The sequence below is a fragment of the Heptranchias perlo genome, unplaced genomic scaffold (assembly GCF_035084215.1).
Source record: "Heptranchias perlo isolate sHepPer1 unplaced genomic scaffold, sHepPer1.hap1 HAP1_SCAFFOLD_304, whole genome shotgun sequence".
Classification (NCBI taxonomy): Eukaryota; Metazoa; Chordata; class Chondrichthyes; order Hexanchiformes; family Hexanchidae; genus Heptranchias; species Heptranchias perlo.
Genome location: NW_027139316.1, coordinates 314778 through 341886, shown reverse-complemented (window position 1 = coordinate 341886; position 27109 = coordinate 314778). Strand labels below are relative to the sequence as shown.

Sequence of the window (27109 nt, the reverse complement as noted above, 5' to 3'; positions counted from 1 at the left end):
AAAGAAACATTTGTTTAATTTATTGTATAAATAATTGAATTGATCATTTGATTATCTAAATAATTCAATTGTTTAATTTATGATAGAAATAATTCAAGTGTTTAATTTATTATACAAATAATTCAATAGCTCAAATCATTATATAAATAATACAAGTGTGAAATTTATTACATAAAGAAACAATTGTTTAATTTATCATGTAAATAATTCAAGTGTTTCATTCATCATATAAATAATTCAACTAAATATACAATTATTTATACAATAAATTAAACAAAGGAATATTTATTTCATGAATTAAACTATTGAATTATTTTTATGATTATTTATACAATAAATAAATACTAATTGTTCATGTAATAAATTAAACAATTGATTATTTAATGAAATTATCCGTTCAATTATTTATGAAATGAATTGAACGATTGAATTATTTATATTATAATTAAACACTTGAATTATCTGCTTCCAATGTCTTTGTTTTTCGGCCTGATATTAAGATCATCAATGGCGGCTGCATCACCCAGCATGCAGCGCGGTTCAGATTGTGCCCTATCTGAATCAGTGGAGCCCAGTGCGCAGGCGCAGTAGTGACTCATTATCGGTCAGTGTGTCCTGAGCATGCGCGGCCAGTCGAGGCTGCGGGAGGAGCGCGTTCGGTGCAGGTCAGAGGATCGGAGCAAGAGGCTCAATAAACCCCGGGGCCCGGGTCCGGGCTCAGGCCCAGGCTCAGGCTTTACAAACCCCGAGTGCGGCCCCAGACCCGAATATAAAACAGTGAACATTATCCCCCCCTCACTACCCGCCGGGAAATGAAGGGGAAATGGGGATCGGGCAGGGAGCGTCTGTAAATGAAGGAGAAATGGGGATCGGTCAGGGAGCGTCTGTAAATGAAGTAGAAATGGGGATCGGTCAGGGAGCGTCTGTAAATGAAGGAAAATGGTGATCGGTCAGGGAGCGTCTGTAAATGAAGGAGAAATGGTGATCGGTCAGGGAGTGTCTGCAAATAAAGGAGAAATGGTGTTCGGTCGAGGAGCGTCTGTAAATGAAGGAGAAATGGTGATCTCCATATCTTCAGTCATCCAGGGAGCTCGAGCTTTGGATGCTGTTCCTTTCCTCCTCGTGGGAATCTGTCTACTCTGTACCCAAACCCACTCCTCCTTGAAGGCCTCCCACTGTTCAATTACTGTTCTGCCTGCCAATTTTTGATTCCAATCCACACTCACTCTCTTACTCACTCTCACATTCCTCTCTCACCCTTTCACTTATGGTTTAGGGCCAATGAAAGATGATGCGATGGGTTTGGATTTCAGCACAGGGAGGAGGGAGAGTGTGTGGGACGGGGATTTCCAGCTTTGAGGAATGAGAGAGGAAATAATGTTCCAGAGAAAGGAGAGTTATCTGATCTGAATTTCTATCCTGTAATTACAGTGATAACTTTTATAAACTCCTTTTACAGGGGAGGATTTGCAGAGGGAAACTCAAATCAAAGATCACGTCAAGATCTGACAGAGTCACTCGATTCATCAGGACCTGAATATCATCGACCTTTAAATGTGGAAGGAGAAACATTTGTCTGTTCTATCTGTGGGAGAAGATTTCAAACATCAGTGTGAGTTGAAAAGCACCGAGACACACACACCCGAGTGAGAGTGTTCCAGTGCACTGACTGTGGAAAGAGCTTTAACCAGTTTCACAGCCTGAAAAAACATCGCACCGTTCACAGCGGGGAGAAACCATCCACGTGTTCTCTGTGTGGACGAGGCTTCAACTGATCGTCCAACCTGGAGACACACAAGGACACCCGGACCACGGAGAAACCGTGGAAATGTGGGGACTGTGGGAAGGGATTCAATTACCCTTCAGAGCTGGAAACTCATCGACGCAGTCACACTGGGGAGAGGCCGTTCACCTGCTCCGTGTGTGGGAAGGGATTCATTCGGTCATCCCACCTCCTGACACACCAGCGAGTTCACTCTGATGAGAGACCTTTTAAATGTTCTGACTGTGAGATGAGGTTTAAAAGCAAAATTAATCTGCTGATACACCAACGCACTCACACCGGGGAGAGGCCGTTCACCTGCTCCGTGTGTGGGAAGGGATTCACTTTATCATCCAGCCTCCAGACACACCAGCGAGTTCACTCTGATGAGAGACCTTTTAAATGTTCTGACTGTGAGATGAGGTTTAAAAGCAAAATTAATCTGCTGATACACCAACGCACTCACACTGGGGAGAGGCCGTTCACCTGCTCCGTGTGTGGGAAGGGATTCACTCAGTCATCCAGCCTCCAGACACACCAGCGAGTTCACACTGGGGAGAGACCTTTTAAATGTTCTGACTGTGAGAAAAGGTTTAAATGCAAAAGGAATCTGCTGACACACCAATGTACCCACACTGGGGAGAGGCCGTTCACCTGCTCTGTGTGTGGGAAGGGATTCACTCAGTCATCCACCCTGCTGACACACCAGCGAGTTCACACTGCGGAGAGCCCGTTCACCTGCTCCGTGTGTGGGAAGGGATTCACTCAGTCATCCCACCTCCTGACACACCAGCGAGTTCACACTGGGGAGAGCCCGTTCAGCTGCTCCGTGTGTGGGAAGAGATTCACTCGGTCATCCAACCTGCTGACACACCAGCGAGTTCACTCTGATGAGAGACCTTTTAAATGTTCTGACTGTGAGAAGAGGTTTAAAAGCAAATGTAATCTTCTGACACACCAATGCACCCACACTGGGGAGAGACCGTTCTCCTGCTCCGTGTGTAAGAAGAGATTCCCTCGGTCATCCACCCTGCTGAGACACCAGCAAGTTCACTCCGATGAGAGACCTTTTAAATGTTCTGACTGTGAGAAGAGGTTTAAAAGCAAATTTAATCTGCTGACACACCAACGCACTCACACTGGGGAGAGGCCGTTCTCCTGCTCTGTGTTTGGGAAGGGATTCACTGGGTCATCCACCCTGCTGAAACACCAGCGAGTTCACACTGGGGAGAGACCGTTCTCCTGCTCCGTGTGTGGGAAGAGATTCACTCGGTCATCCCACCTGCTGAGACACCAGCGAGTTCACTCCGATGAGAGACCTTTTAAATGTTCTGACTGTGAGAAGAGGTACAAAAGCAAATTTAATCTGCTGACACACCAACGCACTCACACTGGGGAGAGGCCGTTCACCTGCTCAGTGTGTGGGAAGGGATTCGCTTGGTCATCCTCCCTGCTGAAACACCAGCGAGTTCACACTGAGAGACCTTTAAATGTTCTGACTGTGGGAAGAGATTTAAAATCAGAAACGAACTGCTGAGACATCGACGCACTCACACTGGGGAGAGACTTTTCACCTGCTCCGTGTGTGGGAAGAGATTCACTCGATCATCCCACCTTCTGAAACATTAACTTGTTCGCACTGTTGAGTCACCTTTTAATGCAGTGACTGTGAGACGAGCTTTGAAAGCAGAAATGAACTGCTGACACATCAACGCATGCCCATTGGTTAAGAGACTGTTCACCTGCTCCGTGTGTGGGAAGGGATTCACTCAGTCATCACACGTGCTGAGACACCAGCGAGTTCACGAAATGAGCAGGTCCAACGAGCCGGTCTGTAACACAGGCCAATGACTCAGTGCAGCTCGTTACCCAGTCACTGGGCTCCGTTATAGCCTCTCCTGTCAGTAACACACAAAGAGAAATTGTAAATCTGAAACAGAAAGAGATAATGTATAACACTTCATATCAACCACCAGTTTTTCCCTCTTTCCGGCTTTTAAAACAATCTGTTTCACAGTTTGTCAAACCCGAAACAGCCTCTGGGATTTGCTGATCGAGAATTTCAGTGGAAATTGGGACCGTCATTAAGTATCGGAACAAATATCCCCGCTGAGGTTTCGGGATTGTTACTGGTTTATTTATATCAGTGAGTGACCAATTTTAAACTCGGTGAGGGTCTAAACCTAAGGTAAGAGCCTGGGATAGACAAGAGATTCTTCAATGTATCAAGTTAAATTACACTGATTCCACCAACACTGGACATCACATCCCTCAAACATTGTTACCTGTTACTGTATAAAAGTGGTGAGGGTGGAAATGGGAAATAACTGAAAAAAACTTCATTGTTTCAAAGTTAATTCTGATCACTATTATTGTACATTCTCCAACCTATCCCTTAAAAAGGACCCAATATCAAACCAGTCCCCAGTCCTTGGGCCTGTGCCTATGTTGTGATTTGCACCCGCTTCTGACTGACTTGGTATCAGACGCACTCCCGTCAACAGTAAACGGATGGAGCCGGATCCATAAGAGAAAAATGAGGACCGACCTCCACGGTTCTCCCAGAGTGCGGGAGGCGGAGTAACAGCAGCAGACAGAGAGATCTCTCTAAACCAGCCGCTGCCGCCGGAGAGAAGCGAGTCCCGTTCCGAGCCGTGTCTGTCAGGCGCCCGCTGACCCTCTCTTCACTGAAGGGGACCGATTCAGCACCAATTCACACACCCACCATTGGATCATTGAATCACCTTCAACACCTGAATTACATCACCACTTAATCCTCTATACACGAGGAAATACAAACCTTGTCCACGCAACTTGTCCTCATAATGTAACCATTTTAGCCCCGGTATCATTCTGGTGAAACTGCGCTGCATCCCCTCCACGGCCAATATGTCTTTCCTGAGGGGTGTGCCCAGAACTGAATGCAATACTTTAAATGGGGTCTCACCAGAGCTTTCTATCTGGAACATATTTTCACGTCTTTGAATTCCAGCTCCCTTGAGATAAAGGCCAACATCACATTAGACTTTCAAATTATTTTTTCAGCAGTCCACTGGCTTTTAGTGATTTCTGTACTTCGATCCCTAAATCTCTCTGCTCCTCCATAGTTCTGAGCTTCTCACCATTTAGAAAATACTCTGATCTATATTGCTTCCGTCCAAAGTAGATGACCTTATACTTCCCCATATTGAAAGTTTGAACAGGCTGGGGCTCTTCTGTATAGAAAAGAGGAGGCTGAGGGTGACCTGATATCGGGCTTTAAGATTATGTGAGGGCTTTATAGGTTAGGCATCGACAAGGTGTTCGTACTTGTGGGAGTGGGGACTCCAAAACATTGGGGCCATGAATATAATCCAGTCACTAATGTATCCAATCTGGCATTCAAGAGAAACAGACTTCCCCAGAGAGGCGTTAGAATGTGCAACTCGCCACCACAAGGAGTAGTTAAGGCGAATAGAATGGATGCATTTACGGGGAAGCTGGATAAGCACATAGAGGAGAAGGGAATATTAGAGTTTGCTCATCGGGTTAGATGAAGAGGGGTTGGAGGAGGCTCGTCTGCAGCATAAACACCGGTATAGTCTAGTTGGGCCGAATTGCCTGTTTCTGTGATGTACATTCGATGTAATTCTATGTAAGCTCCATCTGACACAGTTTTACCAACTCACTGAATCTCTCAATTTCCCTTTGTAACTTTATGCTCCCATCTACACTACTCACTGCGCCTCCTAACTCGATGTCAGCGACAAACGTGAGTGTTCGGCTCTCTATTCCTTCATCTCCGTCATTTATACATATCGGAAAAAGCTGATGCCCCAGAACTGATCACATCCGGCCAATTTGAGTACATCCCTTATTATCCCGGGCCTCTGCCTCCCACCTTCTAACCAACTCCCTGCCCATTTCAATCGGTTGCCTTAAATTCCACGCACTCTAATTTTTGTTGACAGTCTCTTATGTGGTCCCTTATTGGATGCCTTTGGAAGTCAATGTCCATCTCACACCCAGAGACACTCCATTATCGAGCACGTTAGTTACATCTTCAAAAAGTTCAACGAGCTTTGTTAGACTTGACTTCCCCTTTACAAATCCATGCTGGCTCTCTCTGGTTACTCCATATTTATCCAAGTGCTCAGTCATTCTTTCCCCAATAACGGATACTGGTAACTTCCCCACAACAGGCGTCAGACTGATCGGCCTAGAATTTCCAACTTTATCTCTCCGACCCATCCGAAATAATGGAGTGACATTGACAATGTTTCAATTAAAGCAACAATTCCTGAATCAAGAGAGTTTTGATCGATCATGAGTAAGCATGTACAAGTTCCTTACCTATTCCTCTTATTCCCCTGGGATGGTAAACATCAGGTCCTGGAGATTTGACAATCTTCAATCTCATTATTTTCTCCATCGCCATTATCTTATTTGCACTGAATCCCCTTGATTTATTTACAGTTTTCCTCGTCTCTCTGCTATGTTCGCCTCATCCTTTTCTATGAAGACCGATGCAAAGTAAATATTTAGCAACTCTGCCATTTCCTGATTTTCAATTACAATATCCCCTCCATCTGTCTTTAAGGGGCCCACATTACTCTTAGTCACCCTTCTTTCTCTTAATATACCTGTAAATACCTTGATTGTTGTCGTTATTTTCCCTCACAAGTTTTTTCTCCTTTTCCCTTTTTGGACCTCTTCGGGTTTTTCGTTTCAGCACCACAATAAACAAGACTTCGCTGTAAAGTTCGGCTCAATAGTTCTCCAATGTCAGAGCGAGAATTGTCTGAACCCCGAATTTATTTAATGTAAGAAACACAAGCACACTTAATCATCCGTGTATCAACACACTGATGGATACACAAAGATAAACACAGCGAGAAATGCAGGCAGTATCAGGATGCACAGGTAAACGGACAAGGGAAACAGACAAAGATAAAACGGTCTGTGCCTCGAACAGACAGTAACGTGTCACTGATCGATATTAGTGAGACGAGGTGGGGAACAGGTGCTGTGAATTGGTGCTGTGGTTTAGTTGGTTAAAGCATCTGTCTTGTAAACAGGCGATCCTGGGTTCAACTCCCAGCAGTGTTTTGTGTAACTTATTATTTTTACCTAATTTGTGGAATTCAGCGACAAAGTCACACTTTGGAATTGGTATTTGTTGAGGTTTGAGGAGGAAACCGATATCAGAATGACTGTTCAAAAACACCATTTCATCGCACAGACAGACCTCTCATAGAATGTGTCTGTAACACTTTAATTTAAGGACACATTCTTGTTTCTGGGCTCGTCGGGGTCAGGGTATAATTCACGATTTATGTCATTGAGGAGCGAATGGTTGTCTCCTCGACCTCCGGATAGCAGTGATAAAGTTCGAGGATACACAGAAGCGGACAGGGTGGTCGGGGTCTGGAACTCACTGTCTGAAAGGGTGGTCGAGGCAGAAAACCTCAACTCATTTCAAAAGTGCATGGATGTGCATTTGAAGTGCCGTAACCTACAGGGCAACGGACCAAGCCCTGGAAAGTGGGATTAAGCTGGATAGCTCTTTTTCGGCCCTCACAGACACGATGGGCCGAATGGCTTCCTCTTGTGCTGTAGCTTTCTCTGATTCTATGATTCCGTGTGTGGGAAGGGATTCACTCAGTCATCACACGTACTGAGACACCAGGGAGTTCAAAAGTGACTACAGGGGTTGGATTCTGCTGTTAATCCCATCCAGGACTGAACCATGTTCATTCTGACAGTTGGGGTTTGTTTCTCCTGATGTTAATAAGCCCTATAACTGGGTTGGAGTTTAATATTCTGGATATCTGTTAAATAAATCAGCTTTGTTTCAAACACCTTGTTGTAGATTTTGGCCTTTCCCACCTGAGTGTTTAGCATCACCTGACTGGAGCTCAGAAAGGACAATCTGGGGGGAGGATCGTCCGGTGGGAACAGAACTTCAGCCTGGACACAGTCCTTCAGGGCCACACTGAGAGGGGAAAACGGCACTTTGGTCTTTCTCGTCTCTCTTCACTGACAGCAAAGTCACCGTGCGGCGTCCAGTCTAAAAATGACCGTGGTAATTATTCTATGAAGATTTAACCTGTTTGTGTGACTGTCCTGAGTCTACCATTTAAGGCAGGCGTTGACTCATTTAAAATAAACCCGCTTAAAATAAATGGGTTATGAATTGTGATTTCCGTGAAGCCAATGTTCCATTCCTTTATATGATTCATGTGCCTGCTCTCCGACAACAGGGTAAATGGTGGAATATCAGCCCTGCTCAGCCGGCAATGATCATGGTACATTTTCTTGCAGACAAAACACACATTGAAACCCTGGAACTTTGAGGTGATGAATCCTGAGGGAAAATAAAATTAGGGCTCGAAACATCAAACTTTTGCGCCAACCGATAGCACCACCGAGACAGGTGAAGAAGTCACCCACTGAACCAGTAACTCACTGAGCTGAGCTTTTTGATTGCAGTGACCAATAGAACAGCTGTCTGCAGTCAGTCCAAAATGAATGGTTGAAACTTGCAGGAGTGAAAATCCAACGAGCCGGTCTTCACTCTTAAACCAGCAACTGTGAAGTTAAGAGAAACGTGCCGGAGAAATACTCGATTTCAGCGCGGTGTCACTGGGCCAGAGTAAAGCTCAGTTAATATGATCGCCGAGTGGCGAGAGGGTGGATTTGGAATTCCTGAGCGACCGCACTGTGAATTTTCCAGATCTGCTTGGAGCACCAATCCCTTCAATTCATCACTTACAGGGACAATTTGATTCTCGGTTTCTTTTCCCTGAGCTTGGTGAACTTTTCAAAATTGAAAGCGACCAATATCAGAGCGAAACTCGTCACCAACATGCTCACAGATACAGAGCGGCCACACTCTGCTTCAGTGAGATGAAAACCCAGAGCGGTTTCAAGGTCGAATGCAATTGCAAAGAAAGCTCGATCAATGAAAGTGCAGGTCATTGAGGTGCCTTTAAAGTCCTGATTGTTTGAACTGAATTTCTTCCGAAAGCGCTTCAGATTCAGGTGGAGTGATTTGGGGACTTCCTTTCCCTCTTCGCAAAAGTTTGAACCGCAGCTCAAGATCAAAAGTCCCGGGCTAAATGAGGGATTCGCCGGGATATGAACCTCGCATCGAGAATTATACCCCGACCTCAATGAGCCCAGAAACAAGAACGTGTCGTCACATTTACGTGTCACGGTCACATTCTAAACTGGTTTGTCCTGTGCTGTACATTACTGTCTAAATATTACAGATAAGCGGAGCACTTGAGCTGTCACAGCTGTGACTTTGACATTTCTCCCTCTCCTCTCGATCTCCCCGGCAACTGCCACTAACCACAATCTTCTCTCACACTTCATCATCAGGAAGTTCCGAGCCTCGGTTTTCAAATGAAATAACGCCCATCTCTCCAATCACCGACAGCCCGGAGAGAGTTTCATAATTTCAGCTCCCACTTTACCCAAATCCTCCTTAAAGTACCGTGAAAAAATTGGCTTTTAGTCAATAATAATATTATTAAATGTTATTGTCTTCAGGGGCATTGTTTAAGATTTCACGGCTTTTAAAGATCACTGCTGATGTTTAACGAATCGCCTCTTGTTTGGCGGTTTCTGTGTGGGAAAGATCAGGAAGCGATAATTGAGAGACCGAGGATGAAGCTGTTTGATGGGAGCGCTGGGGACACAGACCGTGCGCGGCTCCAGTGCAGCAATCGGTCAGCGCGCGTTATTTCTACAATAATTATACACTCGAGAAATGCTGGGGTTGTGAGTTTCAGCGCCATCTAAAGTAGTTGAACCTTCGAAACATTTTGACTGGAGTTCAAGGTACAACCGGTTCCATAACACATCGACTTCTTCATGTCCCCATGTGGGCACTGAGACTCCTCGGGCCTCCCGTCTTGCAATAGCAGGTGAGAGTTTATTTGTTTATAGGAGGGAGAGGGGGCGATTGGCGAGAGCTGAAATGGTAAAGCGGCCGGCACGACATCTTTAAATCTGAAGAACCAAACACACAATTCTTCTTTCTGTGAAGCAGGGATTCATCGGTTTGAAGTGTCGTGTAGGGAAAATTCGGGAGGCAAATCTGCTGCCTGGTGTCACGGTGTAACGGGTGAAATTATTCAGCTTTCAATTGTTGATCGGCTGAAATGTCGAGAGGCCTTTTCCAGCTCCCGTGTGGAACAAGTTCAGCTTTTGAGCCATTGGGTAAAGTGTTTTATTTTTATTTGCTGCGAACGAATGACAAGACATTTTGTACAAACAAGAAGAATTGTAAAATCACGAGTTCTCTGTCCATGTTTCTTACATCATGTTCAACAGAAACAAGGATTCTCCTAAACCTGTTGCTGAAAATTGTATAAAAGAGATGCTCCCCATCATTGGACAGCGACAGGGATAATTTTGAGTCCCACCATGAATCTGTATGATGGAAACTAATTTAACAGCGAGCCTGGATAGCTCAGTCGGTAGAGCATCAGACTTTTAAAACAGGTGATGATCTGAGGGTCCAGGGTTCAAGTCCCTGTTCAGGCTAAAAGTTTCAAAACAGCTGGCAAGTTCGGCTTTTCCAGCGGACCAACATCAGCGAAAAGAGCAAGAGTTGGCCATTCAGTCCCTCGAGCCTGCTCCGCCATTTGATGAGGTCATCGCTGATCTTCGACCTCAAATCCACTTTCCCGACCTATCCCCATATCCCTTGAGTTCCTTCGTGTCCAAAAATCTATCGATCTCAGTTTTGAATCTATTCAATGGCTCAGCAGCCACAGCACTCTGGGGTGGAGAATTCCAATGGTTCACAACCCTCGCAGTGAAGAAATCTCTGTGCGAAATGGCCGGCCCCTTATCTTGGGATGATAACCATTAGTTGTGGACTCTCCAGCCAGGGGAAACAGCATCCCAGCATTTACCCTGTCAAGCCCTCTAAGAATTTTACATGTTTCAATGAGATCACCTCATTATTGTAAACTGCAGAGAATATCGGCCCATTCTGTTCAATCTCTCCTCACAGGACAACGCTCTAGATGCGGTCTCACCAAAGCCCTATATAATTACAGCAAGACTTCCTTATCCTTGTTCTCCAACCACCTCACAATAAAGGCCAACATACCATTTGCTTTCCTAATTGCTTGCTGCACCTGCATGTTAACTTTCTGTGATCTGTGTACAAGGACACACAAATCCCTCTGAATACCAGCATTTCTTAATCTCTCACCTTTTAAAAGATATTCTGCTTTTCTATTCTTCCTACCAAAGTGAATAACCTCACATTTCCCCACTTTATACTTCATTCACCAAATTCTAGCCCACTCACTTAACCTGTCTGTATCACTTTGCATCCTCTTTCCGTCCTCCTCACGGCTTACTTTCCCACCTAGTTTTGTCTCATCAGCAAACTTGGATACATTACACTCGGTCCCCTCATCTAAGTCATTAACATGGATTGTAAATAGTTGAGGCCCAAGCACTGATCTTCACGGCACCCCACTAGTTACAACCTGCCAACCCGAAAATGACCTGTTTTTCCCGATTTTCTGTTTTCTCTACGTCATCAAATCCCCAATCCATGTTAATATATTACCCACAATCCCATGAACCCTAATCTTGTTCAACAAACTTTTGTGTGGCACCTTATCGAATGCCTTTTGAAAATCCAAATATTCTATATCCACTGGTTCTCCCTTATCTACCCTGCTATCTAAACCCTCAAAACCTCTTGTAGAGTTGTCAAACACGAATTCCCTTTCATAAAAGCGAGTTGCATGTGCCTAACCATATTATAATTTTCTAATTGCCCTGTTACCACGTCCCTAGTAATAGATTCTCGCAATTTCCCTCCTACTATTGTCAGGCTAAAGGGCCTGTAGTTCCCTGTTTTCTCTCTCCCTCCTTTCTTGAATAGAGGGGTTACATTTGGTACCTTCCAATCCATGAGGACCTTTCTAGAATCATGGGAACTGTGGAAGATAAAACCAGTGCATCCACTGTCTCTGCAGCCACCTCTTTTAAAACCCTAGGATGTAGGCCATCAGGTCCAATGAATTTGTCAGCTTTTAGTCCCATTAATTTCTCCGGTACTTTTCCTTTACTAATCTTAATTGCTTTAGGTTCCTCACTCTCATCAGAACCTTGGTTCCCCAATACTTCTGGTATGATTTTTGTGTCCTCTACTGTGACGACAGATACAAAATACTTGTTTAACGTCTCTTTCATTTCCTTATTCTCCATTATAAATTCTCCTGTCTCTGTCTCCAAGGGACCCATGTTGACTTTCGCTAATCTCTTCCTTTATACATATTTATCAATTTCTTGGTCATCCTTTGCTGATTTCTAAAACTCTCCTAATCCTCAGGCTTACTATTCTTTTTGGCAACATTATAAGCCTCTTTTAACCTAAAATATCATTAATCTCTCCAATTAACCAAGGTTGGACCACTTTTCCGGTGGAGTTTTTAACCCTCAAGGGAATGTAATTTTGTTGAGGAATTATAAATTATTTCTTTAAATGTTCGCCATTGCTTATCTATCATCATATTTTAAATCTAATTTCCCAAACTACCTTCGCCAACTCAATCCTCATAACTACATTATTGGTTTTGTTTAAATTTAAGACCCTAGTTTCCGACTTAATGACATCACTCTCAAACTTTCAAACTCAATGTGAAATTCTATCATATTATGATCATTCTTCCCCAGAGGATCATTTACAATAAGATTACTATAAGATTACTAATTAACCTTGTCTCATTACAAAATATTAGATCTAAAATAGCCTGTTCCCTTGTTGATTCCTCGACATATTGATCTAGAAAACTGACTCGAATGCATTCCATCAACATAAAACAGCTTATCTTGAGTTGCTAACATGATGTCAACACGATGGGATGATTTATAAGTAGAAGACACGGCCAGATCTGCGAGGTGAATTAGATGTTTGTGAAAACACGGAGAATTAATGAAACCAAGACTTCCCTGCAGAGCAAAGAATTGGAACGAAAGGTGCTGGGCATTGAGAGGCGAAGGATTTTGTAGATAGCAGGATGAATAGACAAAAGTATCTCAACTCCCTGCTTCTTTTCAATACTGATAAATATAGACAAAAATCTCATCTCCGTGCTTCTTTCAGATAATGAATGTTTTCATGCTCAAGAGATCACTGATCCAAGCCCATTATGTCGACTCGCACTTTCCTTCCAACCCTGCATATGATGCTTCGCTTTGAAATTGTCCATTTTTTCACACTGGGATTCCTTTTGAAGAAAACATTGCTGTGATCAGCTTGTGCTGTTAAGGAGATGGAGCTCAAGGAGACACATAAAAGGATAATGATAACAGTGACTGTTCAGACATTGTGAGCTATAGTTAAAGGTCGGCAATATTTAAAGTATCAGGCAGCAGATCTTTTCCAAATCTTGATACTAATGGCAAGAAAACTTAACGTGGACTTTGATCAATGTCACGACTTTCAAATAGCAGACATTTTATACACAAGGCAAGAAAGATTTACAAGGATGTTGCCTGGACTGTAGAATTTTAGCTATGAGGAAAGATTGGATAGGCTGGGGTTGTTTTCTTTGGAACAGAGGAGACTGAAGGCAGATTTAATTGAGGTGAACAAAATTATGAGGGTCCCAGATAGCGTGGATTGGAAGGACCCACTTCTCTTAGCAGAGAGGTTAATAACTAGGGGCATAGATTTAACAGATTTAAAGTGATTGATAGAAGGTTTAGTGGGGAACTGAGGAGAAATTATTTCACCCAAGGGTTGTGGGGGTCTGGAACTGACTGCCTGAAAGGGTGGTTGAGGCGGACACCCTCATCGCATTTGAAGAATACTTGAACTGCCAGAAGCTACAAGGCTATGGGCCAAGAGCTGGAAAGTGGGATTAAGCTGGATAGCTCTTTTTCGGCCGGCACAGACACGATGGGCCGAATGGCCTCTTTCTGTGCCATCAATTTCTTTGATTCTATGAGTCTAATTAACAGTCTCTCTGCTCCTCTAATTTTAAACTTTGACCATTTAGTTTACATTTCATCTCATTTTTCTTCCTCTCAAAATGCATCACGTCACATTTCTCTGCGTTAAATTTCACCTGCCCATTTACTAACCTGTGGACGTCACAATGAAGTCACTGACTCCTCTTCCCAGTTCCCCACGCTGCCAATGTTGGCGTCACCTATAGATTTTCACCTTGTGTCCCACATACCCAAGCTCAGATCATTCTCTATATTGAGAAGAGCAATGGTCCCAACACTGACCCTGGGACACCACTGTTTACATCCCTCCAGTCTGAAGAACATCCATTAACCACTACTCTCTGTTTTCTGCCCTTTACACAACTTCCTATCCACACTGCCTCATTCATTTTAATACCGTGGGTATTAATTTTATCAACAAGTCTCCTGTCCGGCACCTTATCAAACACCTTTTCACAATCCATCAACACAACATCCACTACATCCCCTTTATCAGTATACTCGAGTTATCTCAAATAATCCATGTTGGCTATTCTTAATTAATGTGTTTTTCCAACAAATGTTGAAATGTTTGCTCCACCTCATCTGGTTTAATCTGTTTCAAGCCACAACAGAAAGGTCGTGTTTTCTCCTGGAGCTGAAGATAAATTATTTTTTTTAAATGATGCTTCAGTCAATGACGGACATCTGGGCTTAGACCCGCCCATTCGGTGCCGCAACTCCCGCCCCTCTCACACTCCGATTGGTTGGAGGACCAACTGTTCTCTCATCCCTCCAGTCAATTTACCATAAGACCATAAGATCATCAGAGATAGGAGCAGGAGTAGGCCATTCGGCCCCTCGAGTCTGCTCCGCCATTTAATGAGATCATGGCTGATCTGATGTTTACCTCAACTCCACTTTCCCGCCCTTTCCCCATATCCTTTGACTCCCTTGCGAATCAAAATTTTTTTCCAACTCAGCCTTGAATGTATTCAATGACTCAGCCTCCACAGCTTTTTGGGGTAAAGAATTCCAAAGATTCACAACCCTCTGGGAGAAGAAATTCCTCCTCATGTCCGTCTTAAACGGGCGACCACTTATTCTGAGACGATACCCCCTAGTTTTAGATTCCCCCATGAGGGGTAACATCCTCTCAGCATCTACCCTGTCGAGTCCCCCCAGAATCTTGTATGTTTCAATAAGATCTCCTCTCATTCTTCTAAACTCCAATAATTACAGACCAAACCTGTTCAATCATTCCTCATAAGACAACCCTTCCATACCCGGAATCAACCTCGTGAACCTTCTCTGAACTGCCTCCAATGCAAGTATGCCCTTCCTTAAATAAGGTCACCAGAACTGTACGCAGTACTCCAGATGTGGTCTCACCAGCACCCTGTAGAGTTGTAGCATGACTTCCCTGCTTTTATACTCCATCCTGCTAGAAATAAAGGCCAATATTCCGTTTGCCTTCCGGATTACCTGCTGCAGTTGTATGTTGACTTTTTATATTTTATGTACGAGGACACCAAGGTCCCTCTGTACCGCAGCATTTTGTAGTATTTCTCCATTCAAATAATATTTTGTTTTTTTATTTTTCCTCCCAAAGTGGATGACTTCACATTTTCCCACATTATATTCCATCCACCAATTATTTGCCCATCCGCTTAACCTGTCAATATCTCTTTACAGACAAGTTGTGTCCTTATCGCAACTTGCTTTTCCACCTTTCATCAACAAATTTGGCCACAAGACACCCTGTTCTTTCATCCAAGCCATTAATATATATTGTAAATAGTTGAGGCCCCAGCACTGATCGCTGCGGCACCCCACTCATGACTGGAAATTCCGATAAATTCCTACTGCTCCTATTGGTCCGGATATCTCCTTAATCACCAGGGCGGGGTTAATGGTGAAACTGACGGTCCTGTGGTGCAGTTAGAAAATAAACATTAATTGAACCCTTCAGTTGCAACAATTAATAAAACGAAATTAATAAAAGTTAATGAAAAAATATTATCTGGAGTTCACCAAAGTTGGGGGGGGTGCTTCTATGCTGTGTGTTTGTGCCGGTTTAAATGGCACGAAGGGCTGGGCTTTCAGTTTATTTTATTATCCTTGGTCCAAACGCGCTCTCCCTGCTTCCAATGTCTTTGTTTTTCGTCCTGATATTAAGATCATCAATGGCGGCTGCATCACCCAGCATGCAGCGCGGTTCAGATTGTGCCCTATCTGAATCAGTGGAGCCCAGCACGCAGGCGCAGTCGTGACTCATTACCGGTCAGTGTGTCCTGAGCATGCGCGGCCAGTCGAGGCTGCGGGAGGAGCGCGTTCGGTGCAGGTCAGAGGATCGGAGCAAGAGGCTCAATAAACCCCGGGGCCCGGGTCCGGGCTCAGGCCCAGGCTCAGGCTTTACAAACCCCGAGTGCGGGCCCAGACCCGAATATAAAACAGTGAACATTATCCCCCCCTCACTACCCGCCGGGAAATGAAGGGGAAATGGGGATCGGTCAGGGAGCGTCTGTAAATGAAGGAGAAATGGTGATCGGTCAGGGAGCGTCTGTAAATGAAGGGGAAATGGGGATCGGTCAGGGAGCGTCTGTAAATGAAGGAGAAATGGGGATCGGTCAGGGAGCGTCTGCAAATGAAGGAGAAATGGTGATCGGTCAGGGAGCGTCTGTAAATGAAGGAGAAATGGTGATCGGTCAGGGAGCGTCTGTAAATGAAGGAGAAATGGTGATCGGTCAGGGAGCGTCTGTAAATGAAGGAGAAATGGTGATCGGTCAGGGAGCGTCTGTAAATGAAGGAGCAATGGTGATCTCTATATCTTCAGTCATCCAGGGAGCTCGAGCTTTGGATGCTGTTCCTTTCCTCCTCGTGGGAATCTGTCCACTCTGCACCCAAACCAACTCCTCCTTGAAGGCCTCCCATTGTTCAATTACTGTTCTGCCTGACAATTTTTGATTCCAATCCACACGGACAAGATCCCTTTTTAACTCACTGGAATTAGTCCTCCTCCAGTTAAGAATTTTCACATTTGACTGTCCCCTGTCCTTTTCCATAACTGTTCTAAACCAAATGTGATTATGATCACTGCTGCCCCACTGAAACATGCTCCACCTGCCCCACTTCATTCTCCACACCGAGCCCACTGCTGTGCTCACACTCACTCACACTCTCACATTCACTCTCTCACACTCACTCTCTCACTCACTCTCTCACACACTCTCACACTTTCACTTATGGTTTCGGCCCACTGAAAGATGATGCGATGGGTTTGGATTTCAGCACAGGGAGGAGGGAGAGTGTGTGGGACGGGGATTTACAGCTTTGAGGAATGGGAGAGGAAATAATGTTCCATTGAAAGTCGATTTATCTGATCTGAATTTCTATCCTGTACTTACAGTGATAACTTTAATAAACTCCTTTTACAGGGGAGGATTTACAGAGGGAAACTCAAACCAAAGATCACGTCAAGATCTGACAGAGTCACTCGATTCATCAGGACCTGAATATCATCGGCCTTTGAATGTGGAAGGAGAAATGTTTGTCTGTTCTATCCGTGGGAGAAGATTTCAAACACCAGTGTGAGTGGAAAAGCACCGAGACACACACACCCGAGTGAGAGTGTTCCAGTGCACTGACTGTGGAAAGAGCTTTAACCAGTTACACAGCCAGAAAAAACACCGCACCGTTCACAGTGGGGAGAAACCGTACACGTGTTCTGTGTGTGGACGAGGCTTCAACTGATCGTCCAACCTGGAGAGACACAAGGACACCCGGACCACGGAGAAACCGTGGAAATGTGGGGACTGTGGGAAGGGATTCAATTGTCCGGCACAGCTGGAAACTCATCGATGCCGTCACACTGGGGAGAGGCCGTTCACCTGCTCCGTGTGTGGGAAGGGATTCACTCGATCATCCACCCTGCTGAAACACCAGCGAGTTCACACTGGGGAGAGGCCGTTCACCTGCTCCGTGTGAGGGAAGGGATTCACTCGGACATCACACCTGCTGACACACCAGCGAGTTCACTCCGATGACCGACCTTTTAAATGTTCTGACTGTGAGAAAAGGTTTAAAAGCAAAATTGATCTGATGAGACACCAACGCACCCACACTGGGAGAGGCCGTTCTCCTGCTCTGTGTGAAAGAAGAGATTCACTCGGTCATCCCTCCTTCTGTCACACCAGCGAGTTCACACTGAAGAGAGACCTTTAAATGTTCTGACTGTGAGAAAAGATTTAAAATCAGAAATGATCTGCTGAGACATCGACGCACTCACACTGGGGAGAGACTGTTCACCTGCTCCGTGTGTGGGAAGGGATTCACTAATTCATCCCACCTTCTGACACATCCACTTGTTCACACTATTGAGTGACCTTTTAACTCAGTGACTGTGAGAAGAGCTTTAGAAGCAGAAATGAACTGCTGACACATCAACGCATGCCCATTGGTTGAGAGACTGTTCACCTGCTCCGTGTGTGGGAAGGGATTCACTCAGTCATCACACGTGCTGAGACACCAGCGAGTTCACATATGACTGCAGGGGTTGGATTCTGCTGTTAATCACATCCAGGACTGAACCATGTTCATTCTGACAGTTGGGGTTTGTTCCTCCTGATGTTAATAACCCCTATAACTGGGCTGGAGTTTAATATTCTGGATATTTGTGAAATAAATCAGCTTTGTTTTAAACACCTTGTTGTAGATTTTGGTCTTTCCCACCTGAGTGTTTAGCATCACCTGACTGGAGCTCAGAAAGGACAATCTGGGGGGAGGATCGTCCGGTGGGAACAGAACTTCAGCCTGGACACAGTCCTTCAGGGCCACACTGAGAGGGGCAAACGGCACTTTGGTCTTTCTCGTCTCTCTTCACTGACAGCAAAGTCACCGTGCGGCGTCCAGTCTAAAAATGACTGTGGTAATTATTCTATGAAGATTTAACCTGTTTGTGTGACAGTCCTGAGTCTACCATTTAAGGCAGGCGTTAACTCATTTAAAATAAACCCGCTTAAAATAAATGGGTTAAAGTCTGAATTAAAATAGCAGAGGGAGGAGTTCCCAGGAGCCTGTTAACTGCTGGTACAATTATACAACAGTCATTCGATCTCCAGATAAAGAAGGACCTGCAGTGTGTTTCCAGAATTCCCGGTTTTATTGATGTGTGCGTGTTAGACACCAGGATCACTAAAAATACACGATCCGGACCATCCACAGGGTGGGAGCGATCCCGACAGTTACTCTGGGATCACTCCCACTGCGGAACTCCACCACTGACCCTGCTGAAGGTTGCAGGCTCAGGGAGTGGGGCCTCCAGGAGTGGACTGTAAGATAGTTGACAAAGATATGCTGAGGTACCAGAGGAATCCTTACTAAGGAACCGTCTGGGGTTTTACCTCTCAGTGTGGGTCCAGCGGTGAATGATTCCTGACTCCCCGAACTGTCTTACATTTAACCCAGATCGGATCAGGATGAATTCAGTTTACAGGAGAATTGGGTCAAATATCACCCACAATCGAGGGAGACAAAAGCAGCCATTAGAGAAGCTCAGAGATCTTTGGAAAAGAAGATGGTGCCCAATTCTGAGAATAATAGCAAATGTCTTTCCAGCTACGTCAGGAGTCAGAAGACCATTAAAGATGCTTTAGGGCCACTGAAAGACAGTTCAGGACAGATTCCCGGGCTATGGCAGAGCTGTTGAATGACTATTTCTCATCAGTCTACACTCCTGTGGATGAGGCTCAGATTGCAGCTGTGGGATGTGCTGTCAACAATAACATCATAAATATTAAAATAGAAAGGGATGTCACTTTGGATAAAATATGAACTCTCAAAATGCATTGTGCTCCAGGTCCAGATGATATCCACCCCCGGGTGTTTAAAGAGATGGGACGGGTGCTCTGTGAGCCCCTTGCCTGTATCTTCAACAGCTCAATAGAGTCAGGGATTGTCCCCTGAGATTGGAAGGGAGCTCATGTAGTTCCCATTTTCATTAAAGGGGACAAATCAGAGCCGGGGAATGGCAGGCCCATCAGTGTGACCTCGATCAGAGGGAAGATGCTTGAAGGGATCCTAAGAGATGCTGTTTATGATCACGGGGAAAGAGAAGGGGCCATTAGAGATACTCAACACGGCTTCTGGGAAAGAAAATGATGTCTTACAAACTTGCTTGAGTTTTTTGAAGAAGTTGCTGGGTTCGTGGATGAGGGTAATCCGGTTCACATTGTCTATCTCAGGGATGTCAAACTCATTTCCTATGGTGAACCTGACCCGATATCCTGGCACTTGGCCTGGGCCACATTCAGCAAAAGTTATTAAACTAGAAATAGATGAAGATGAACTGTATTGGTATTTAACTTACATTTAGATTTTATTTACAGCTACTGCTGCTCCCGATACCTGGCACCTCTGAGCTTGAACTATTGCACCAACATTTAGAGTAAATGACTGGGCTGAGGCCTGTCTTGGATAAAAACATGAGGACCACTTGTCATTACAGAACTGTGTGCCCCAAACACTAACCGTGGAAGTGAATTCCACAGACTGCCTACTCCCTATGTAAAGAAGTTTCTCTTGACTCCTGCTCTAAAACAGAGAGTGGGGTTAATTGTAGCGACTCACACTGTATAAGGTGGAAAGTGGGGCTCCACAAGGATTGGTTCTGGGACCACTGTTCACAATTCACATCAATGAATTGGACTCGGGAATCGGAAGTACAATTTCAAAATTTACAGATGACACCAGATTGGCGGGGTGGGGTGGAGTTTGGATAATATTGATGAAGATTGCGACCAAATACAAAATACATCAATAAACTTGCAAAATGGGTGTATAATTGGCCAATGAATTTTAATGCAGATGACAGTGAAGTGGAGCATTTTGGTAGCAAGAATTTGGAAATTGTGCCCTGTATCCCCAAGTCCAAGTCATTAATGTATATCAAGGAAAGCAGTGGTCCCAGCACCGACCCCTGGGGAACACCACTGTACACCTCCCTCCATTCCGAAAAACAACCGTTCACCACTACACTCTGTTTCCTGTTATTTAGCCAATTCTGTATCCATGCTGCTACTGCCCCTTTTATTCCATGGGCTTCAATCTTGATGACAAACCCATTATGCGGCACTTTATCTGATGCCTTTTCGAAGTCCATACACACCACATTAACTGCATTGCCCTCATCTACTCTCTGTTACCTCGTCAAAAAACTGTATCAATTTAATTGAACACGATTTGCCTTTAACAAATCCGTGCTGGCTTTCCCTAATCCTTGTCCAATTGACTGCTAATTCTGTCTCGGGTTATCGTTGCTAGAACTTTCTCCACTACCGAGGTTAAACTGACTGGTCAGTAGTTGCTGGATTTTTTCTTTCACCCTTTCTTGAACAGGGGTGTAACATTTGCAATTCTCCAGTCCTCTGGCATCACCCCCATATCTAAGGATGTTTGGAGGTTTTTTGCCAGTCCCTCTGCAATTTCCACCGTTACTTCCCTCAGCAACCGAGGATGCATCCCATCCGGACCAGATGACGGATCTACTTTAAGCACAGCCAGCCTTTCCAGTACCTCCTCTTTATGAATTTTCAGCCTATCCAGTATCTCTGCAACATCTTCCTTTACTGACACTCTGGCAGCGTCTTCTTCCTTGGGAAAGACAGATGCAATGTATTTATTTAGTACCTCCGCCATGCCCACTGCCTCCCACTGCTACTAATTCGTTATAATCTGGGCCAGTGGTGCAATGGATAACGCATTAGGTTCGATTCCTACCTGGCTTGGATTTTTTTATGCAAAATTTTATGGCATTCAATACCTTGCAAGCTGTCCTACTTGGTGGTGCTGCCTGGCTCCATACCTGGTAAGTGCCTTCTCAGTGCAGCAAGCAGTGCATCAGTGTCATAATCTGAAGGTCCTGAATTCAATCTTCAGAGAAGGCATCAAGGATTACGAAGCTTTTTTTCCATCTCTCACCTCATCTTTCCATCTTTGCTGCATCGCAAAATCAAGAACTTTTGCTTACTGCAGCACATCAAAAGATTTGCTGCCCCTTGATCTCTCTGTTCCCAAACACACAGTGGAGTTTAGGAAGTCCATGGGCGATGGACTCACTGACAACACTCTTGTTTCTGTATAATTGCCCCAAGACAAACGGTGAGTGGAGAATATAATAAACGATCCCGCGACTTCTCACAGGCCAAGTGAGCGCTCCACCAGTTGAGCTAATTCCTCGTTTGCTGTTTGTAAATCGCCCCTCACAGTTCCTGCCTCACACTCGCCTTCAAGCTGCTCCAAGACCAGCAGAGAAATCTTGCCTTGGGTTGCCGCTCCCTGAATATATTAAATACTTTGCTCCAATCGGCGGTATCGAGCATCAGCAAGTGAGGAACAGCAGAACGGGAAGCCGCAGTAATCATGAGTGATGCTGAGAAGAGCCCGAGCCTTCGGAAGGAAGACGAGGTCACCGGAAAGCAACAGCCGCCCGAGCTCGAGGAGCAGCGAGAGCCCTGACTGACTGACTGATCGAAGACCATTTTGCCTGAAATTGAGGGCGATTTGAAGTGTTGCTGCTCAAAGGCACTCCCTGCTGGTGAGCAGAGGGAAATGCTCGAGTGAAACAGCCGTGCTCGGGCAGACACAGAAAGCTTCAAGGTTTTGGAAAGGAGAAGAGGCGTCTTGTGCCTGAGTGGCAACATGTTAATCTGTGAGCTGCCTGTGAAGTTCAGAGAGTGACCTTGAGGTAATTGCTGCTTATTCCAAAATCACACTCACTCCTTCGAGCCGGAATTGAACCAGCGACCTAAGGATGACTTTATTTTGTTTTATTCACTACAGTCCTCCGCTCTACCAGCTGAGCTATCGAAGGGAAGTGATAAACAGTGCTGTCTTTGGTGATTGTTCACCGTGCGCCTGTTGACACGTTCAGACTCGTGGAGTCCGGTGCTGATCGAAGACTTCTTTTGCCTGAAAGCGAGAGCTGAGTGTTTTGAAGTATTGCTGCTCAAAAGCGCTCCCTGCTGGTGAGCAGAGGCAGAGCAGCCTTGTTTGGGCAGACACAGAAAGTTTTCAGGTTTGAGAAAGGAAAAGAGACGTCCTGTGCCTTCATGGCAACATGTTAATCTGTGAGGTGCCTGTAAAGTTCAGACAGCGACCTTGAACTAATTGCTGCTTATTGCAAAATCACGCGTTCTCCTTCGAGCAGGAATTGAACAAATGACGGAAGGATGACTTTGTCTTATTTTCCACGACAGTCTTGTCGCTCGACCAGCTGAGGTATCGAATGGAAGCGGCAAAAATGTTTCACTTTGGTGATTGTTCACCGTGCACCTTTGACACACCCGGACTCGTGGATTCCAGTGCTCATGACTGAGGCTGACTCGGTACCTGCTCATACCGCAGTGCTGTGGGAGTGGGAGCTGCTCCGTGTTCTCCACAGCCTGGGCCAGTGACACAATGAATAATGGGACTGATTATTGATCTGGAGATTGTGGGTTCAAGTTTACGGAGGGTGTAAAGTGGAAGGCCGGGCCTGGAGAGCATTGGAATAGTCGAGTCTGGAGGTAAACAAAGGCACGGATGAGGGTTTCAGCAGCAGAACATCATTCTGGAAGTTGGGATTTGTTTCTGCTGATGTTAATAACCGCTATAACTGGGCTGAAATTCAATATTCTGGATCGATGTCAAATAAATCAACTTTGTTTCAAACAGAATGGGTCAATTACTTGATGAATTCAAGATAAGAGACTAATTGATGTCCTCATTACCGATTATTCTGCCTTTTCTCCTTTCTCACTGCAGATTATTTCAGTTCTCATACCTTCAATTACTGTCATGGCCAAGTCCCAGCTCCCCGGTCCTTCCCGAGTGCCTCTCCCAGCCTTGGGATCCAGGGAAGGTATCAGTAATGTACCCGGGATCACTAAACACAAAACCCAGTCTGTGAATCACTTTCAGCTGCTGGACTTATCGTGTGTCCCACAGCATCTCTCTCACCTTCGATGTGTGAATAGAGCATCAGGCCTGGGAATCTCGTCTTCAATTTAAATACACTCAGCAAATGTATTTAACAAAATGCAAACAAGTAAACACATCACGGCCCAATAATCCAGCACTAAATTCAAAGGAGTAAGTCTGTTATCAAACTCCTTGAGTGGACAGAATAAAGAAAAATCCCAACTCTAAGATCCCCTCGAATCCTTTGCAAATTCCTTACAAATCTTGACAATAATCAACAAGTCTAATTGAATGTTGACCTTTATCTTGAGTGGGGTTGGAATACAGAAGTGATGCTTCAGTTGTAATGAACCTTGGTCAGACCCCACCTGGAGAACTGGGCACCGAACCGAGGGAGAGATAAATCGGCCTTAGAAAAGGTACAGTGCAGATTCACCAGAATGATGCCGGGGTTAAAAGGGTTAAATTATGAGGACGGGTGGCATAAACCTGGTTTTTATTCCCATGAGTTTAGAACATTGAGATGTGACCTCATCGAGGTGTTTAAAATAATAAAGGGATTCAATAAGGTAGATTCAGAGAAATGATTTCTTCTGGAGGGGAATCCAGAACAAGAGGGCATAAGAAATAGGAGCAGGAGTGGGCCATACGGCCCCTCGAGCCTGCTCTGCCATTCAGTAAGAACATGGCTGATCTTCTACCTTAACTCCACTTTCCTGCCCGATTCCTTGATTCACTTGGTGTCCAAAAATCTCTCGATCTCATTCTTGAATATACTCAATGACTGAGCATCCACAGCCCTCTGGGGTAGAGAATTCCAAAGATTGACAACCCTCTGAGTGAAGAAATATTTCCTAATTTCAGTCCTAAATGGCCGAACTCTTATCCTGAGACTATGCCCCCTGGTTCTCGACTCTCCAGCAAGGGGAAACAGCCTCTACCCTATCAAGCCCTCGAAGAATTTTTGACGTTTCAATGAGATCACCTCTCATTCTTGTAAACTTCAGACAATATAGGGCCATTCGGCCCAATCTCTCCACATGCAACAAACCTCTCATCCCAGGAATCAATCTAGTGAACCTTCATTGCACCCCCTCTAATCAAGTATATCCTTCCTCAGGTAAGGAGACCAAAACTGTACATAATCCTCCAGGTGTGGCCTCACCAAAGCCCGATATAATTGCAGCAAGACTTCCTTACTCTTATTCTCCAAACCCCTTGCAATAAAGGCCAACGTACTATTTGCTTTCCTAATTGCTTGCTGGATCTGCATGTTAACTTTATGTGATCCGTGTACAAGGACATCCAAATCCCTCTGAACACCAATAATTCTTAATCTCTCATCTTTTAAATAATATTCTGCTTTTCTATTCTTCCTACCAAAGTGAATAATTTCACATTTCCCCACATTATACTCCATCTGCCACCTTCTTGATAACATTAAAATTAGAGCTGGGTCATTTATGCGCAAAATAAGGTAGCAATTTTTGACACAAAGTGTTGTGGAGATTACAAACTCACTTCCCTGGAAGGCTGTGGATGCTGGGGCTCGACTGAAATTTTCATCATTGAGATTGAAAGGTTTTTGTTGTGTGAGCGTTGCAAGGGATTTTTAAAAAATTCGTTCATGGGATGTGGGCGTCGCTGGCGAGGCCAGCATTTATTGCCCATCCCTAATTGCCCTCGAGAAGCTGGCGGTGAGCCGCCTTCTTAAACTGGTGCAGTCCGTGTGGTGAAGGTTCTCCCACAGTGCTGTTAGGAAGGGAGTTCCAGGATTTTGACCCAGCGACGATGAAGGAACGGCGATATATTTCCAAGTCGGGATGGTGTGTGAATTGGAGAGGTGGTGTTGTTCCCATATGCCTGCTGATCTTGATCTTCTAGATGGTAGAGATCACGAGTTTGGGATATGTGTCGAAGAAATCTTGGCGAGTTGCTGTAGTGCATCCTGTGGATAGTACACACTGCAGCCACTGTGCACCGGTGGTGAAGGGAGTGAATGTTTAGGGTGGTGGATGGGGTGCCAATCAAACGGGCTGCTTTGTCCTGGATGGTGTCGAGCTTCTTGAGTGTTGTAGGAGCTGCACTCATCCAGGCAAGTGGAGAGTATTCCATCACACTCCTGACTTGTGCCTTGTTGATGTTGAAAGGCTTTGGGGAGTCAGGAGGTGAGTTACTTGCCGCAGAATACCCAGCCTCTGACCTGCGATTGAAGCCACAGTATTTATATGGCTGGTCCAGTTCAGTTTCTGGTCAATGAGGACCACCAGGATGTTGATGGTGGGGGATTTGGCGATGGTAATGCCTTTGAATGTCAAGGGGAGGTGGTTAGACTCTCTCTTGTTGGAGATGGTCATTGCCCGGCACTTGTCTGGCCCGAATGTTACTTGCCACTTATCAGTCCAAGGCTGGATGTTGTCCAGGTCTTGCTGCATGCGGGCACGGACTGCATCATTATCTGAGGGGTTGCGAATGGAACTGAACACTGAACAATCATCAGCGAACATCCCCATTTCTGACCTTATGATGGAGGGAAGGTCATTGATGAAGCAGCTGAAGATGATATGGAGCAAAGGCGAGTAAATGGAGTTGTGGTACAGATTAGTCCTGATCTAATTGAATGGTGGAGCAGGATTGTGGGGCTAAATGACTATTTCCAATTCCTGAACCCAGTCACTGACACCAATCTCCTCCACTTTGATAAAAAAAACACCAGTCACTGACACCAATCTCCTCCTGTCTGAAAAAACCAACCCCACAGTCACTGACATCAATTTCCTCCTGTCTGATAAAAAACAATCCCACCGTCACTGATACCAATCTCATTCTGCCTGATATAAACCAACCCCATTCTCACTGACACCAATCGCACTGAATGGTGGAACAGGATCGAGGGGCTGAATGGCCTACTCCTGTTCCTAATGTTGCGATGTCACACGGAAGTTGCTAACATTCCTCTTCACTGTTCTTAATGCTCCCTATCTTGGTGTTGTCAGGAAATGTTGATTTTATGCCCTTGTACCCAATCCCAGGTCATTGCTCTGTATTGAGAAGAGCAATGGTCCCAACACTGCCCCTGGGGGACACCACTGTTCACATCCCCACAGTCTGAAAAACATCCATGAACCACGACTCTGCCCATTATCAAACTTCCCATCCACACTGACCCACTCCCTGTAATACTGTGAGCTTTAATCTGATCAACAAGCCTCCTGCCCGGCATCTTATCAAACACTTTTTAACAATCCATCTTCACAACATCCATTGCATTTTATCACCACACTGTGTTATTTCCTCCAATAATCCCTGCTGTCTGTCCTGAATTAATCCATTTTATCCCTACACTGTGTTATTTCCTCCAATATTCCCTGCTGTCTGTCCTGAATTATCCATTTTATCCCGACACTGTGTTATTTCCTCCAATAATCCCTGCTG

General features: G+C 44.9%; 2 protein-coding genes and 3 non-coding genes across 6 annotated transcripts in view; 4 read left to right on the top strand and 1 right to left on the bottom strand.

Moving 5' to 3' along the window:
• Nucleotides 1-27109, top strand: part of LOC137311132 (zinc finger protein 850-like) — a 188931-nt gene that overhangs the window by 6346 nt on the left and 155476 nt on the right. The window lies entirely within an intron of this gene.
• Nucleotides 1778-7926, top strand: LOC137311136 (zinc finger protein 84-like; the record flags this gene model as incomplete). The annotated part of the gene is made up of 1 exon (XM_067978516.1): nucleotides 1778-7926. A coding segment is annotated over one exon (1522 nt), but the record flags the coding sequence as incomplete, so codon positions are not given.
• Nucleotides 6777-6850, top strand: trnat-ugu (transfer RNA threonine (anticodon UGU)). The gene has a single exon. It is a non-coding gene; the product is annotated as a tRNA-Thr (tRNA).
• trnak-uuu (transfer RNA lysine (anticodon UUU)) lies at nucleotides 10213-10297 on the top strand. Its single transcript is given in 2 exon segments — nucleotides 10213-10249; nucleotides 10262-10297. It is a non-coding gene; the product is annotated as a tRNA-Lys (tRNA).
• On the bottom strand, nucleotides 22493-22586 carry trnay-gua (transfer RNA tyrosine (anticodon GUA)). The gene is made up of 2 exons: nucleotides 22550-22586; nucleotides 22493-22528 (listed from the first exon to the last, which is right to left on the bottom strand). It is a non-coding gene; the product is annotated as a tRNA-Tyr (tRNA).